The following is a 17,638-nucleotide window of genomic DNA, read 5'->3' as shown; positions in this document are numbered from 1 at the left end:
CCCATCGGAGTATTCATGGAGAATGTCGCCATCGTCGCCATCGAGACACGAACAGGTCTTCACCTCGTCGCCACTTGTGATGTCTGGAAGCACGAACAATCAGACCAATGAAGGCACTCAACTTTATATCCGCTTTACTGGCATTGCACTCAGCTCCACGTTCCTGGTCCCGTGTGTCGCGCATGCGCACACCGGACTCACATACATCACACCATTTAGCGTATTATGTATATAGATGACTATGTGTATGCTACACACATCACAGTGGGGAGAGGATTAAAAATAGCATTATCTCTGTGTGTGTGTGTAATACAAATCCGCCTGCATTATAGAAAAGATGGTGTGGGAGAGTAAAGAATCAATGAAGTGTCAAAACCGTTTAATAAGTGTCAAATGAGAAGTCAAATTGGACATGTACTGTTGGGGTTAGAAGAATGATTCTGAGAATGATCATTGAGGTGATTCATCCATATAGATCTCCTGAGTCGATTTGCTTCAATGTCGCTGGAGTTGTGTCCAAGAGTCACCTCGGATTTTGCCTCACAAATTGAGGATGTCACATGGAAATCACCCAAGAAAATTACTTATCTTCCCTGAAAATAGCTTCTTGATCAGTGATGTTCTGTTCACTGAGCCAGTTGAAATGTACAATTTCCCAGGAGCCATTGATGTGACACCCATATTTTTACGGCGTAGGGCAATGCCGTCTGGAACTGCGTTTGTCCATCCATTCGGTGTATGTACATATGTATGTCCTGTGTCCCTCACAGAAATCCACCAATCAGAGCTGAGGATCTGGTCACATGACAGGGAAGAGTGTTTAGTAATCATTACAGTTGCATATTTTACTAAAAGGAAATATAATAACCTTCTGTGGAACGTTTTGGGGTCCCAGCGGGTGTCGTAAGGTAGGTAAGGAGGTTTCAGAAATTCATAAATACAATTATAATTTTGAAATGCGATCGACATGGACCTTGCTCCTGAATCCGGAAGTGAACAGATGATGATGATCCACTGGTTTGATAATATCTCAATACAATCGTGATTTAACATTGTATTTTGATATATTAATACAATAGTATTAATTACCTCCGCCACCGAAGGTGGATGGAGGATATTTGTGATTGGATTAATGAATGATGCTGTTTGGAATGAAAATATAGAGATATTAAGGTTAAAGCAAAATGAGGAAATGACGTAAGGTTTTCCATCTGTGACATTCGCGGATTCCCTATTTGCAGTTTTGCCATTGACCGGATATAGCAATATTCAGACTGGGCATTTTTTTTTTTGTCCAAGTCCTTCACGAACCTGCTGTCCATGCTTGATGTTTGACTACAGGTGGCACAGGAATGTGAATTTATTGGTTCATCGTTTGCCATTTGCCATTTTTTCCCAAGATATTCACGAACCGGCTGTCCATGTCTGAAGTCAAAAACAATTTAATGCTTGCATTATTTGCTAACTGCTAACTGGTACCCCGACCCAGGTCATACTATCCTCTTCAACTATGATATCAAACAAGCCGGGACGCCGCTATTAAACTATCGGTCTTGTTTCACAATATCAACAAAGGATCCCTGCACATTTGACACTCCCTTGAGTCGGGGTGAGCTGGGAGATTTCATGGTCTTTTCTATTTCGACCTTTGAAAGACGAACTATTAATTTGTGTATTCTAAACACGAGGATTTGTAACGGAGAAAAATGCATCAATGGCACATGGCATGCACCTGCAAAAGCCAAAACACATGTCATCTATTCGAGTGGACATGTACCTGTCATTGGTGAATGTGATGACATTGTGTTAATCACCCAAGGATAATCACCTGAGATTGAATATGTGTTCAAAGCCAGTTGAAGGATGTCATCTTAAAGTATTTAATCATCTAGAAAACGAGCTCTACTCAGGTGAATAACTAGGTGGTGATTGCCCAAATTGTTAGGATTAGGGTTAGGGTTGTTAGGGTTAGGGTTAGGGTCGATGAAATGTCAACTACTCCAATAAAAAATGGAGACGATGTACGAATGTTCTTCAGGGAGGGGATAATCTGCCTGGTGTGGTCTACTTTTGGTGTCACTACACAATTATTGGTTATCATTATTTAAATGCCTTCGAGTAAAATTTGGGATGCACACCAAAAGTCGTCTGTATAAAAAAGCCAACTACTTCACATTCCTTACCCAAATTTTTTTTACTGCATTCTGCATCGTCATTTGATGTTCAATATGATGTACACCATTTCCTCCACATTCCGTCTCACCCCCTTCCGTTTCTAGCTGCATATCGTTCACTACAGCAGCCGCTATGGCTCCGTGAGCAACGCCAAGCGCCACGGTGATGGACTCGCAGTGCTGGGAGTCTTTCTGCAGGTAGGGGGAATCTGCGGGTAAAAAGAGGTAAACTGCAGCTCAGAGACATGTATCACTACTCATTGGTCACGTGGGAGTAAAAGGGTTTATATCAAAAGCAGAGGAAGAAAACTATTTGGAGGAAAGTGTTAATGTTAACGCAGTGTGTCTTCATCTCCAGCTGGGGCCTTCAAACCGTGCACTGGATGGGATTGTCAATGCACTGGCCAACACCCGTTACAAAGGTATGTATTTCTATCTTCAAGCTGGATGGGACATGATGTCATGCGTGAGGATTGTGTCCTTGTTTTCAATGATTGCTTTTGGTTCATGTTTCCATGAGTTTTGTGGAACTGGGATATTGAAATTTCTGCAGATGTGCCAGTGGATTACTCTACGTACCTTGTTGTGTTCTTCAGTGTACAGCTGCTCTGACATGAGTTTTTTTTTACATCCGGATAGGAGGTGACTCGTGCTTTCTGTTTCAACCTTTCAGAACCTACACTTGTCTGATTGACTCATTCCTGCCATATTTTTAAGCTCACATGGAACGAAGTTCAGGGGAGCTTATGCGATGGTGTGATGTCAGTCAGTCAGTCAGTCAGTCCGTCTGTAGACACTTGAAACTTCTTATCTGAAACCACTGATGGGATTGTGACCAAACTTGGCACAAATGATATTTGTTGTGTTGTGACTAAAGTTTGTTCACAGCATTAAAAAATCGGGGTTTAAGGGGATTTACCGGGGTCAAAATGGGTCCAGGTTTGACCCCCCCAAAATAGGAATTTGCTTTTTCCTCTGAAACTACACACAATATTTCGATTAAACTTTACCACAACCTTCACCACCCATGCTGTACCAAAGTTTGTTCATGGCATTAAAAACAAGTACAAAAAGTTTTAATTAAAACAAAAGCCGCGTCGATGTTACACAATGCCTAGATGCAGCTGTGCCTATAACGTCGATGTTATAGGCACAGGACATTCCTATTGATTCGATTACTTGATGTTATTTTTGTGCAAAGTGAAAATATATCTCGTCAATTTCCCGTGTGTGGCGACGAATTTTTAATATATCTCGGCATTTTCCCGTCTGTTATTTCAGGCGGTGTATGACTGACAATGCCGCGATTTAAAAAATATATATCTCGGCAATTTCCCGTATGTGGCGACACGTGGACGAAGCTATGCTCCTCTCTCCACATTATTGTGACGACGTATAAATTAAATATTTCATCGTGACGATTGTCATCAAATGGACGAATTTTTAATATATCTCGGCATTTTCCTGTCTGTTATTTCAGGCGGTGTATGACTGACCATGCCGCGATTTAAAAAATATATATCTCGGCAATTTCCCGTATGTGGCGACACGTGGACGAAGCTATGCTCCTCTCTCCACATTATTGTGACGACGTATAAATTAAATATTTCATCGTGACGATTGTCATCAAATGGACGAATTTTTAATATATCTCGGCATTTTCCTGTCTGTTATTTCGGGCGGTGTATGACTGACCATGCCGTGATTTAAAAAAAAAATATCTCAATGGACTTGAAGTTACAGGCCTTTGAGAATTCATTTCATTCTATAAAGGGCAACTTTCATCGGATTTTCTTCCCGTTTTTTTTCAACCGAGTCTAAAACTATGTTAGCGACTGTGAAAAATGAAATGATATATCGAATTTGATTTGAAATAAAACTGTGTGAGAGAGGAAGACACCACGGGCCTACAAAACAGGCCTCAAAGCTATGCGAGTTAATAAAATGGTGGATATTTGTTTATATGAAGCCGCTCCCAGAATGGGTGGAGCTATGGTTCCCAGAATGGGTGGAGCTTTGAGGTTTTGTCTTCTCTGCAAGAACAAGAAGAACAACAACAACAACAGCAGAGGGCAGTCTATGACCAGCGTCTGCGACGCGGCTAAAATTCTACCCCTTTGATGTACCAATGTTTGTTCAAGGCAATACAAAAATTGGGGTTTGAGGAGGTACACGGGGTGAGGGGGGGGGGGGGCAAAATATGTATTTTTTTGTTTGTTTAAAGTCATGATTATGTTCGTATGATTCTACATGCTGTCCTGTCTTCTAGCAAGCATTGAAATTGGTTTTAAATACCTTTAGTCAATGCAGTATACTGTTTATTCCACCGGGTGGGCACCAGGGGTATTGCCCCCATGTTATATTTCCTGCTCTTTTGTCGTTCTTCCAATTTTCACTATATACCTGCTGGTACTTCATCTTGTATTTTGCTTTTGTCTTTTTTTATTATTATTGAGGCTGTATTTGTTGCTCTTTCGGTTTGGTGCATGACAACTTATATTCGTACCTGTTTTTCGAAGTTTTTTTCAATGTGAGTGAGAGATACCTTTTCTGGTTTGTTGTTTTCATGTTTGTTTACAAATTGCATCCGATAGTCTGTTGAGATTTTCATGTACTCTGCTAATCCTACAGTTTCTCGCTCTGTGCTCTTCATTGAGTTCCATCAGGCTGCCACCTCCTTCTTTCCTTGGCAGGTACATTCTTGAGATGCACTGATGTTTGTAGAACATTTTGTGCATAGTGAGGAGTTTCCTTGTTTTGCTATCTCGTTTTTTTTATATCCGCTTGTGGCCAGTTTACCATTCCGTAGTTGGATTGGAATACTGGTACTGCTAGTTGGTTTATGGCTTAGATTCTGTTTCTTGGGGAGACATATGTTTTCAGGATCAGCCTCGTTCTACACAGGTATTTTTTGGTAATTGTGTTTCGCATTTTTATGACAAATTTGGTGACCTTCTTATACTCCAAGGTATTTGTAAGATGCTTTGTTGTCTTGCTCCTGTATTGTTTTTTTTCTAGGTCGATTTTCTATGTTGTCGGTTTTTGTTGGTCTACCTTGCACGAATGTGCACTTGGCACACTTTTCTAGGCTAAATTCTATTTTGATATCGTCAGAGAACCGTTTCACTAATTTCAGTTGTGGTGCAAAGAGTTTTAAATCCTCCGTGTACAGTAGATGTGTCGCTTTTCTTGTTTATTTTGATGCTCTTTTATTTGTTGCTCGGTGTATCCGTTTTCTTGACTGAGATTTTTGATTGATTCCTTGATTTTTCTTGATTGAGATTACTTAGTGGGTCCATGGACAGGCAAAACAGGAGCGGGGTGGTGGGGAGGGGTGGGACGGGGTGGGACCGCTATCTCCTTGGAAGATCCCACGTCAAATTTACTCCTGGTATTTTGCTCTTTCCTTCCGAGTGCTGCAGGATTAGTGTGGTATTCCATGGATCCATTGCCTTCTCAATCAGCTTGATTATTTGGGGATTTATCTTGTACATTTGCATGCACTTTAGCATCCATGAATTTGGGTCACTGTCAAAAGCATTTTTTAGTCGATCCATCCTGTGGACAATTTGGTTCTTCTCATGTTGCAATTCTCGAGTATGGTCTTGTTTAGTAATAGGTGGACTATTTTTCCGTAACGTTCTCTCGCATCCCTTCTGTTCTGCATCCATGCCTCCTTATTATGTTAGGTGGTGGTACATCATTTATGTGATGATTCTTGTTCAAGGGATACAATCATTAATTTTTTTTGAAGAGATATGTTTCAAGGTATGATGTAAAGCAGAATGAGGAAATGACATAAGGGGTTTCATCTGTGACATTCGTGGATTCCCCTTTTGCAGTTTCGCCATTGACTGGATATAGCAACATTCAGACTGGGTATGTTTTTTGTCCAAGTCCTTCACGAACTGGCTGTCCATGCCTGATGTTCGACTGAAAGTGGCACAAGAATGTGGAATTTATTAGTTCATGGTTTGCCATTCGCCGTTTTTTTACCCAAGTCATTCACGAAACGGCTGTCCATGTCTGAAGTCCAAAAAAAATTAATACAGCACTTACATTATTTGCTAACTGGTATCCTGACCCAGCGCATACTATCCCCTTCAACTAAAGTATCAAACAAGCCCAGCTATGCCGTTGTTAGACTATGTCTTGTTTTTTTTTTTTTTACTGGAACTCCCCTTCCACAGTCCCTCTCCACATTTACCACCTTCCCCATCCCATTCCCAATTTGTTTTTTTAAACTTTAAAAGATGCCCCACAAAATACGTGTTGCATCACCCACTTTCACCTCGATCTCCTGAGAAGTACAACCAATTTATAGATTTCACCTTTTATGCTTTGACCAGCAGTTACTGTTTGGCCAGAATTACACTTAATGGAATTGGTATTAGTAAGAACTTTAGTTAATTTCCATGTGACAGCTCAAAATATTGATTTTTTTTAAACCATCAACATGTAATATTTTGTAAAAGCGAGATAAATTTAATTCTCAATTTATACATCCCAGGACAGCAGACGGTGATTCCAGCAATGCCTCTAGCTTCTTTGCTGCCTGATGTTCATCAACGTGGTCGATTTGCTCGCTACCAGGGCTCCTTGACGACACCAAGCTGTGATGAGGCTGTAGTGTGGACCGTGTTTCTCCAGCCAATCAGCATAAGTCTCAGCCAGGTGTGTCCTGAAGTAGTTTGACTTACTGATTTGCGAGCACAGAAATTCAACTTAGAGCATCTACATTGCATCAGGTGTGGCAATAAATGTTGAATTGTTGCTCTCAGCTTGCCGACTCGATGACAGAAGACGCCATTTGCATTTTTGCCATATCCATCCTTACCCCATTTAGAATCCCGTGCAGGCATGCGCAACTTGCTAGGACTCAAAAAAATTCACAATGGATAGAAATGGGACAGTTAAGCTCAGGGAAGTTGGACATTGGGAGCGTTTATGAAATGAGGACCTGGTCAAGTTTTGAATAATGAATTTAAGGAGCCATGCCATTACGAAGAATTGCAGTGACAAAAAATATGAAATGCTTCTCTTGTGTTATTGCATTTCACAGATGGAAGCATTTCGTAACGTTCAAGCTACAGAGTCATCCAGTTTTCCCCAAAGATCCATGATGAACAATAACCGACCAGTCCAGCCAGTGTTTGGTCGCTCCATCCTCATCGCTAGCTCTGCCATGACAGCAACACCCATCTTCCTTCCATTCTGTTTCCTCACACTATCTGTCTTTCCCATTGTAATGTAACTCACACTTTGTAGTAATCAAATTATTCATGTTTGTCTGTTTGTTTCAAACATGAATGCTGATGAGGAAATATGTTGGATATCTAGAGGGCTTTGAGATGTGGGTTTGGAGATGCATGGATAAAATAAACAAGAAGTCGTCATGCAGAGCATGATACTTTTAAAATACACCCACCCACCCCCCCCCCCCCACCCCCCCAAAAATGTTGCCATTGATCCAGCAAATTGTCCATTTCGTGAATTTCATCAAGTTTAAAATTGACAATCTTGATCAAAGCTCGGATCAATAGGATGAAAAGTGACGATTTTTCAGATGAAAATTGATGATTTTGGAAGTTTGACCTATAGTTGACCTTTGACCTTTTGACCTCAAAATAGTTGGTTTCCAAATTCAGTGATGCACTATGTAATTGCTGTTTAATTTTCACGTTAAGATGAAGTGATGATTTTTCAGATGAAAATTGATAATTTTAGAAGTTTGACCTTGAGTTTACCTTTGCCCTTAAAATAGTTGGTTTCCCAATGTAGTGACTCAATATACAAATGCTGTTCACCTTCCAAGTCAATCGGATGAAAATTGACATTTTTTCAGATGAAAATTGATAATTTTGGAAGTTTGACCCTGAGTTGACCTTTTGACCTCAAGAATAGTTGGTTTTCCAATTTAGTGACAATATACAAATGCTGTTCAATTTTCCAGTCAATCGGATGAAAATGGCGATTTTATAAACTTGACCTCCACATGACCTTTGACCTCAAAATCAATAGGCTTCTCAATTGTGTGGACCTCTACGACTTAGTAAAGTTTTATGACGATCAGTTTAGAATTGTGACCTGTAGGCCGGTGACAAAAAGCAAACAAACAGACAGACAGAATAACAAATGCAACCGATCAATATACTTGAAAAATCATCGATTTTTCAAGTAATAAATTGTTTAGATAACATAATGATGAGAATTGGCAATGATATGAGAGGAATGTAGTCTGATTTATATCATAAAACAAGACATTTGTACATGGATATTGACAAAAATGCACAGATGGAAAAATGGGTTTGGTGGCCTTGTAGCCTTGTAGGTGGCCAACAACAGCAACATTGTTGTATGCAAGCAAAACTTGGACCACATACAGACGACACCAGAAAATTATGGAGCGATTCCATCAACGTTATCTCCGGAAGATCCTTAGACAAAGCAGGGAAGACATGAGTACCAACATCAGCGTCCTGAAAGAAGCTAAAATGCCGGCATCGAGGCTCTGATCATCCAAAACCAATTACGTTGGGTGGGGCATGTTGTCCGGATGCCTGACCATCGCCTTCCCAAACAGCTTCTTTTCCCAGCTAAAAGAAGGTCATTGGACTCGTAGTGGACAACGTAAGCGTTTTAAAGACTCACTAAAAGGCAACTTGAAGGCATGCAAGATCAACACCGATAAAAGGGAGACCCTCGCGCAAGATAGATCTGCTTGTCGCAACTTGCTCTACAAGTGCTCCCATCGTTTTGAAAAATTACGTCGACAAGTAGTTGAGGATAAGAGGAGGAGGAGAACAGAAAGACAAGAAAACAAAACAGCCCTTCCACCTGGGAACAAGTGCCCTCATTGCAACAGGATTTGTGGCTTGAAGATCGGCCTCTTTAGCCACCGGCGGACCCACTACTCGTGAACTGGAAAACCATCACACTCAGCTAAGAATGATCGCCAAAGAGGGAGAGAAGAGAGTGTTACTTGGAATGGCTCATCAACCTTCTGAAAGAAGCCGAAAATATTTGGAAAATTATGTAAGAGAAAGGGCTGTGCCTCTGCAAAATGAAAGATTGACTTTGAGACCTTTCTCAGCTCGCATAACGGACACGGAACTTGCTCGTACTGCACTCCAGACCAGGTGGGTCGGTGAAAGTGGAGTAGAAGGGTGCGTTACACAATCCCATGATGGATCGCTACCAGTGAACGGACTGGGTATCTTCATTAGGTGTTTCTGAACTCTGATGGGAAGGACATAGAGGGCTTGTGCATGTACAGGATAACTTTAAAATAATGATATTTACTATTAATCATGTTGGGATCAGGGTGGGAGCTCTGAGGTGTGTATGTGTATGTGCGTGTTTTATCCACGGCCGATGCTTAAATGTACTAACAGTAAATGGCATGAACCTGACACCTCTAAATCAAGGATATTTCTCATATTCCTATATTTCTGTGAGTCTGGTTTGTGTTCAGGAACAGAACAATTATGGTTAACAATCATGAATTTGCCACTCTTTCGTTTAAATGCTGAAAACTATACTTTAAAAACTTCAAAACGATGTTTAATTTGAATTGCACATTTAACGTTAGTAACGGCAGGTTAAAAGTGCCCGGTGAACCAAACCGAATCGGCGTGAACGCACATGCAGCGATTGCGATTGTGCAAATTTCCCCATTTAGCATTTGTACACCATTTGGAAAGTTGCGTATTGGATGAAGCAGAAACAGCTCAATGAAGCCAAGAGATTTGGATGAAGCAGATTAATTTCATGAACCCTGGTGTAGCCTCATAGGTTGGCAACCATTGCGCAGGCTTGATGGGTACAATGGCAACCTCCTGTGAAGATTCTTGTAAGAGAACCCATATTTATAAAGTCACACCGAAGATTTAAAATAAGGACAGACATTAAATTTAAATGCAGCTCACGTATTGAGGTGAGTGGCTTTATTTTAGCTCATTTCGATTTGATTTTTTACTCTCAAGGACGAGGCTCATGGAAGAACAAGGTAGTGGGTCATGAACTGATAGTAGGTCAGCAGGGAACATTCGGACACAACAAGCAACGGAATAACAAATACAAAAAGAAAGGAAAGAGGTGGAAACATTGCAATGTTCAAGTAATAGGTTTGGGTTGGGAAGGGTATTGGGGCAATAAATATTGTGTGTAAGGATGGGGGTGGTGGGGGAGTGACTAGAGATGGCAGTGCAAAACCTGCATAAACCCCCTGGAGGTAAGAGTACAGGTGCCTCTGGAAAGAGGTTTTCATGTGGGAGAACAATAGAGGAGTTCAGGTGTGCCATCAGCCATCAGGAGTTTCATTCAGAGGGGGTTACAGGAAGAATAAGTATAATCCTGAAGTTGTTTTTGGGAACGGGTTATAGATAAGTTATATGGAGGGTAGTACACTGTGAGGAGCCAGAGGACTTGAGAGAGCAGAGGGAGCAAACCGGAGTGGAAGCGGTCATAAACAGGGGCCTCCGATATGAGAATAGCAAATTTTGTGTTTCAGCCTCATCCTGGGAGATTCCAATAATGTTGAGAGCTTTAAATACGACATAATCCAGGAGAGAGATGTAATGCTGGGGAGCCAGCCCATAGGGGACAGCAGTACTCCATTGAACTATGGATAAAGGCCTTATTGATTGCGAGTAGTTCTGAGTTTTCAAGGAAAGACTTCAAACATCTGTGGCTGGCTTTGGGAGGCCAGGTTTCCTGCATGGTCAGCACAGGAGAGGTCATGGCTGATGATGAGGCCGAAACGTTCAAGCGACTGAACCTCTTCCACCATAGTTACCATAGCAGGAGAGGTTGGTTCATTTGATGATTCTCCTTGTGCGACAGTGTGAGATGGTAAGTGTGAGATTTTTCTGGATTGAAGGACATGTTCTCCATATCCCACCAACACATGATCAATTCCAGATCCGCAGAGACTGACACAGCTACTTTATGTCTATTGGTCAGATGGTTACAGTCCAACCTGGTGTGACCAGGAAAAGGTAAAGTAAATTGTGAATTGCCGATTCTAAACGTTAGAGCAAAAGTGCCGCTCTCACCGCACTCCCTAAGCCATCGTGGTGGCTTAACGGTTAAGGTTTCTGGCTTAAGATGTTAGTGTCTTGAGTCTGATGTTAGGGTGACCTACACTCCACTCAGCTCTATGCCATCATCAGACCCTGCAGCATCATTTCCCGATGTTAACTCGCCCATCGGCTAGCTACATTTCTGCGCAGTGTCTTCCTTCCACCCGCTTGGCTTCCACTGCGCGTACATGTGAATGCTGCTTTCGGTGTAGTATAGATATAACATGCGAATGTTCTGTGGGCACCTGCCGATGCGTGGAATAGCTGCACTTCACGTGCCATGAGCCCAAAATTTATAGTGGTGACCACTGGTGGCCATGATGAATATGCTGCCTGCATGGTGTCATGTGTAAACGTAATCTGGAAATGGTTTAGTGTCAAAATGCTTCCATCATCATCATCAGTAGCCCCAGGCATCCTCACTGGACACCTCCAGCCCCAAGGAAGTTGGTCATTCTGACTGGATCCCCCCAGAGGTCGAGTAAAGATTAAATGTTAAATAGTTCCCTGCATTGTGCAAGTTTGTAATCAAGTGGTGCACAGTGTCACGTTCAAGGTGACAGCGCAGGCAGGGCTTGTCTTGAGTTGGGTCAAGCTTGTGTTGATAGGTATTGAGTGCAGGCAAGTCCAAACAATGTTACTCTGGAGGAGTGTGGGAGGATTTGCTCAAATGGATGGATTTGGGAGTGTGGTTCGTGGATTATTACTTGCAAAATCGAAGATTTTTCAAGTATATTGGTTGGTCTTGTGCATTATTATACCTGTCCGTCTGTCTGTCAATCTCCTACAGGTCACAATTTTAAACCGATCTTCACGAAACTACACCAGATTGTAGTGTGTCATAAGGAATAAGCAGATAGATGTTGAGGTCAAAGGTCATCTTGACGTCTAATTTCTAAAATTGTAATTTTTCATCCGATCACATTGAAAATTGAACAGCATTTCCATATTGAGTCACTAAATTGGGAAGCCAACTATTTTTGAGGTCAAAAGGTCAACTCAAGATCAAACTTCCAAAATCATCAATTTTCATCTGATTGACTTGTAAATTAAACAGCAATTGCATAGTGCCTCACTGAATTGGGAAAGCAACTATTTTTAAGTTCACAAGGTCAAAGGTCAACTCAAGGTCAAACTTCTAAAATCATCAATTTTAGTCTGATTGACCTGTGCTTTCATTAAGATCATCAATATTAATCTTAATGTAATGGACAATTTGATGTATCCATGGCAACTTTTTTTGGTGGGGTGGGGGGGCGGGCATGGTGAGGGGGGGGCAGGGATAGGGGGGGGGATTGGATTTTGCAAATATCGTGCTCTGCATGACGTCTTTCTTGTTTTATTGTGCTGTTGATGAAAAGCGATGGTGGTGATGTGATTGTTAAATGTTTTTTCCAAGATGTTATGTTCGAAGGTGGAGGAGACACATGTGCAAAGATATTCTTATAGTAAATTGCTGATGAGATCGTTCTGTATCTGAGAGTGGGTCGGTGATTGAACAAGTGGTGACATTGATGTTGTTAGTGTTCAAATGACATCAACGAAGTGTGTGCCTCTGATATCATGGTGGGGTTGGAAGCGAAGTATTTCTGTTTGGGTGTGGAGATGATTTGCAGTACCTTCAGTATTCAAACACCTTTACTTTTTCACATTTTGTTGTGTTGCACCCTGAATTTAAAATGGATTAAATTGAGAATTTTTTTTGTCACTGATCAACACATAATATCCCATAAGGTCAAAGAGAGATATCTTTTTTTTAATAAATGTTTACAAAATATTGAAAAATGAAATACAGAAATATCAAAATTACACAAGTATTCAACCCCGAGGCAATATTTCAGAGAAACACCTTTGGCAGCGATTACAGCTTCGAGTCTTTTTGGGTATGTCTGTATCAGCTTTGCACATCTGGATTTGGGGAGTTTCTCCCATTCTTCATTGCAGATTTGCTTAAGCTCATTCTTCATTGCTCTCCATCCAACTCAAATTGGATGGAGAGCGACAGTGAACAGCAATCTTCAGGTCTTTCCACAGATTCTCAATGGGATTCAAGTTTGAGCTTTGGCAGCGCCACTCAATGACTTTCATGTTCTTGTTCTGAAGCCATTTAAGTGTTGTTTTTTTTGGGCTGTATACTTGGGGTCATTGTCCTGTTGGAACGTAAATCTTTGCTGCATTCGAAGGTCTTTTGCACTCTGAATCAGGTTCTCCTTAAGGATTTGCAGGTATATGGCTCCATTCATTGTTGCCCCTATCCTTGCAATTTCCCCAGTCCTGCAGATGAAAAGCATCCCCATAGCATGATGCTGCCACCACCATGCTTCACTGTAGGGATGGTGTTATATGGGGGATGAGCTGTGCTCAGTTTCTGCTATATATATATACAGTCACGTGAAAAAGTAAGGACACCCCATGTAAAGTTTTGACTTTTTCAACATATTTCAACATACAGCTATTTGATCTTCATTTCAACAATATGGATCGATAAAGGTGATATTATATAACAAATATCATGAAACATTTACATTTTGTAGTCCATTGTATAATTTAAATAAACCCAAATGCAAATTATGCATGTGGAAAAAGTAAGTACACCCCTACATTTATCACTACTTCAAATACCTAAAATTAGAATCAGGTGCACCAGCTCAGGTAAATGATTAGAACATCGTTGGAGAGGATCTTGGAGGAACCTGTCTTATTTAAACCTCAGACATTTAGTTTGGGTTGCTCTTTGTTGTTGAAGTGTGCGGCGTCACCATGCCTAGATCAAAAGAGCTCTCTGAGGCCTTCAGAAAGAAGGTTATAGATGCCTACGAGTCTGGGAAGGGATTTAAAAAGATCTCCAAACAATTTGAAATCAATCATTCCACTGTCCGGAAGATCATCTACAAGTGGAGAAGATTCCAAACAACTGCCAACTTGTTCAGGCCAGGCCGCCCCAGCAAGTTCAGCCTGAGAGCAGACCGCAAGATGCTGAAATAAGTCTCTAAGAACCCCCAGAATGTCATCACGGGACCTACAGGTAGCTCTTGCCACTGTTGATGTCAAAGTGCATGAGTCTACCATTAGAAAGAGGCTGCACAAATTTGATCTACATGGGAGGTGTGCCAGGAGGAAACCTTTGCTGTCCAGAAAGAACATCAGGGCAAGACTAAAGTTTGCCAATGAACACCTCGGCAAAGACCAGCACTTCTGGAACAATGTGCTCTGGACAGATGAGTCAAAGGTAGAGCTATTTAGCCACAGTACCAGAAGACATGTTTGGCGAAAACCAAAGACAGCATTTGACCACAAGAACCTGATACCAACTGTAAAGCATGGTGGTGGAAATATTATGGTTTGGGGCAGCTTTGCTGCATCAGGGCCTGGGCAGCTCACCATCATGGAATCCACTATGAATTCTTCATTGTACCAGAGGGTGCTTGAGGATAATGTGAGGCCATCTGTGGGAGAGTTGAAGCTCAACTGAGGGTGGACCTTGCAACATGACAATGACCCTAAACATACCAGTAAATCCACCAAGGAATGGCTGAAAAGAAAGAAATGGAGGTTTCTGGAATGGCCAAGTCAAAGCCCGGATCTAAATCCCATCGAGATGTTGTGGGGGGGATTTGAAACGAGCTGTGCATGCAAGAAACCCCCAAACATCGCACAGCTGAAAGAATTCTGCATGGAGGAGTGGGCAAAAATTTCTCCCAGTCGATGTCAGAGACTGGTAGACAGTTATAAGAAACGCCTACTTGAGGTTGTTTCTGCCAAAGGGGGCAATGCCACCTATTAGAGCCAACGGTGTACTTACTTTTTCCACATGCGAAATTTGCATTTATGTTTATTTAAATTATACAATGGACTACAAAATGTAAATGTTTCATGATATTTGTTATATTATATCACCTTTATCTATCAATATTGTTGGAATGAAGATCAAATAGCTGTATGTTTAAATATGTTGAAAAAGTCAAAACTTTACATGGGGTGTACTTACTTTTTCACGTAACTGTATATATATATATATATATATATATATATATATATATATATATATATATATATATATATATATATATGGGAGTGTATGCTGGATCAGCATGTCGCTGCGTCCTTGGACGACTCCTCAGCACAATCCCGACACACACCACTATGTGTGCTACCGAATGAGGTGTATTAGGGTGGCCGGAGTGCAAATAATGCCACCAACCTCCTTGAGAGAGGACCCAGTACCCTGGTACTCATTCCCCTGACCTCGGAAGTATGACAAGATGAGTCAACTCCACCTGGTATTAATTCAACAGCTGAACGGGATTCAAACTCAGGACCTTCGGATCCCAAGCCCACCGCCCTAACCATTAGGCTAACACGAGGTATAGTGCTTTGCATTCAGGCGCCATATATAGCGCTTTGCATTCAGGCCAAATAGTTCAATTTTCCCCTCATCAGACTTCAGAATATTTTGCCTCATGCTCTCAGTCTTTCTTGTGCCTTTTCTCCAGGTGTGCTGTCATGTGCTTCTTTCCTAGGAGTGGCTTCCGTCCAGCCACTCTCCCATAAAGCGCAGATTTGTGAAGTGCTGTAGAAACTGTCGTCCTTCCAGCAGGTTCTCCCATCTCAGCCAAGGAACTTTGTAGTTCTGTCAGCGTGGTCATTGGGTTCTTGGTCACCTCCTGGCCAAGGTCTTTCATGCTGACAGCCGGCTCAGTTTAGTCGACGGGCTGCTCTAAAAAGAGTCTGGGTAGTTCCATAATCTTTCGATTTCCTATTGATGGAGCTAACTGTACTTTTGAGAAATTTTAACACTTTAGAAATTGTTTTATACCCTTCCCCAGATCTGTGCCTCCTCACAATTATGTCTTGTAGTTTTACGGACAGTTCCTTGGACTTCAGGGTCGAGTTTCTGTTCTTTCTGTACTGTCAGCCGTGGGACCTTTATATTGAAAGGTGTATTTCTTTCTAAATCATATCCAATCAATTGAATTGGCCACAAGTTGATTCCAAACAAGTTGTAGACATCTTCAGGATGATCAAAGAAAATTGGATGCACCTGAGCTCAATTTGAAGTGTCATAGTAAAAGGGTTGAATACTTATGTGACTTAATCATATCTGTATTTCATTGTTAATTATTTTGCAAAAAATTCAAAAAATAAATGTTCCACTTTGATGCTATGGGGTATTATGTGTACATCATTAACAGAAAATCTCGATTTAATCAATTTTAAATTCAGGCTGTAACACAACAAAATGTGAAAAAGTCAACGGGTGTGAATACTATCGTAAGCAAGGCATAGGATCAAGTATGCATCTCATCCATTTTACTTTAATGTATACATCACGACACTCTTTATTGCTTGCGATTGCTTTGTACATTTTGATTTTCATTCCCCAGTTTTGATTCATTTGATTGATTTGGTGTACAATAAAATCCTTGAGTTCCCCATCCCGCTTGATCCTGCATTTTACATTTATAATTGGTTCTTTTTGTAAATAATATATTCCTTCGTGTTTAAATGCCTTTTCAATCTGTCCATGTTTGTCCTTTCACAATTGATCCAGCGCTGTTCGCACATTAGGTTAGACTGGGAGGTTATAATTCCCACTTGATTGGCTCAAATTCAAGTCCACTATGCACCAACGATAAGCTCTGCCACCCTAATTAAGATAAGATTGGTGAATACATGAGGGCGGGTCCCCTGATTGGAAAGCCACGTGGCTCAGGTAAATGGTGGTCAGACGGAGAACCCTGGGACGATGTTGTATATTGTTATGTTGGGGGGTAAAGGAATATCTATAGCCAGGTAGATCTGTATAGGTAGGTACTCGACTGTCATGATAGGGAATCTACCTGTAATAAGTTCTATGTTTAGCCCAGTTTGTCGGTATAAGCTGTATTGGTGTCCCCGCCATGAGGGGGGCGGGGCATGCTAATTAGTACAGGGATTATGGGTAATATTCCTTTGTTTGTCGTTCCCCCTGTCACCAAACCTGTGTCCCTTATGGCAACGCACTCATTTAAACACTTAGATAGGTCCTTAGTGCACACATTAAATAATTCCCTCCCCTTACACTGACTGACCGGAAAGACAAGCAGGCAGCGGCCACGTACAACACCGGCTTGGGCATCAGGCATCGAGTAAGGCTGGGAGCCACACCCAGGTGGACTGTTGATTGGCCAGGGGGAGGGGTGAGCAACACCACAGGGCGGGAAGAACTTGGCCAATGGGAGGGCACCAGCACAGTCAGAACATTCGAGAGGTCGAGAGACAAGCCTCTGATTGGGAACACGCCAGAATTGACGTCACACGCGAGGTGACAAAAGGACTCGCTGGACGACATTTTCTCTCTCTCCCCTCGTGCTTGAAGCTCGCGCCCTGCGCTGGACTCTT

General features: G+C 41.6%; 1 protein-coding gene across 2 annotated transcripts in view; it reads left to right on the top strand.

Annotated features, from left to right (window-relative positions):
• Positions 1–7,564, top strand: part of LOC137430378 (carbonic anhydrase 2-like) — a 43,356-nt gene extending 35,792 nt beyond the window's left edge. For both annotated transcript variants that reach the window (XM_068121212.2, XM_078780591.1), the window contains exons 5-8: positions 2,280–2,372; positions 2,533–2,596; positions 6,685–6,848; positions 7,237–7,564. In XM_068121212.2, the coding sequence (XP_067977313.1) occupies positions 2,280–2,372; positions 2,533–2,596; positions 6,685–6,848; positions 7,237–7,428 (513 nt within the window). In that variant the 3' untranslated portion in view covers positions 7,429–7,564. The remainder of the gene's footprint in view (positions 1–2,279; positions 2,373–2,532; positions 2,597–6,684; positions 6,849–7,236) is intronic.
• Positions 7,565–17,638: the final 10,074 nt, after the last annotated feature.

The sequence above is a fragment of the Myxine glutinosa genome, chromosome 6 (genome assembly GCF_964187855.1).
Source record: "Myxine glutinosa chromosome 6, kmMyxGlut1.1, whole genome shotgun sequence".
In the NCBI taxonomy this organism is placed as follows: domain Eukaryota; kingdom Metazoa; phylum Chordata; class Myxini; order Myxiniformes; family Myxinidae; genus Myxine; species Myxine glutinosa.
The sequence above is the reverse complement of the archived record's forward strand: the minus strand, read 5'-3'. Positions and strand labels throughout refer to the sequence as shown.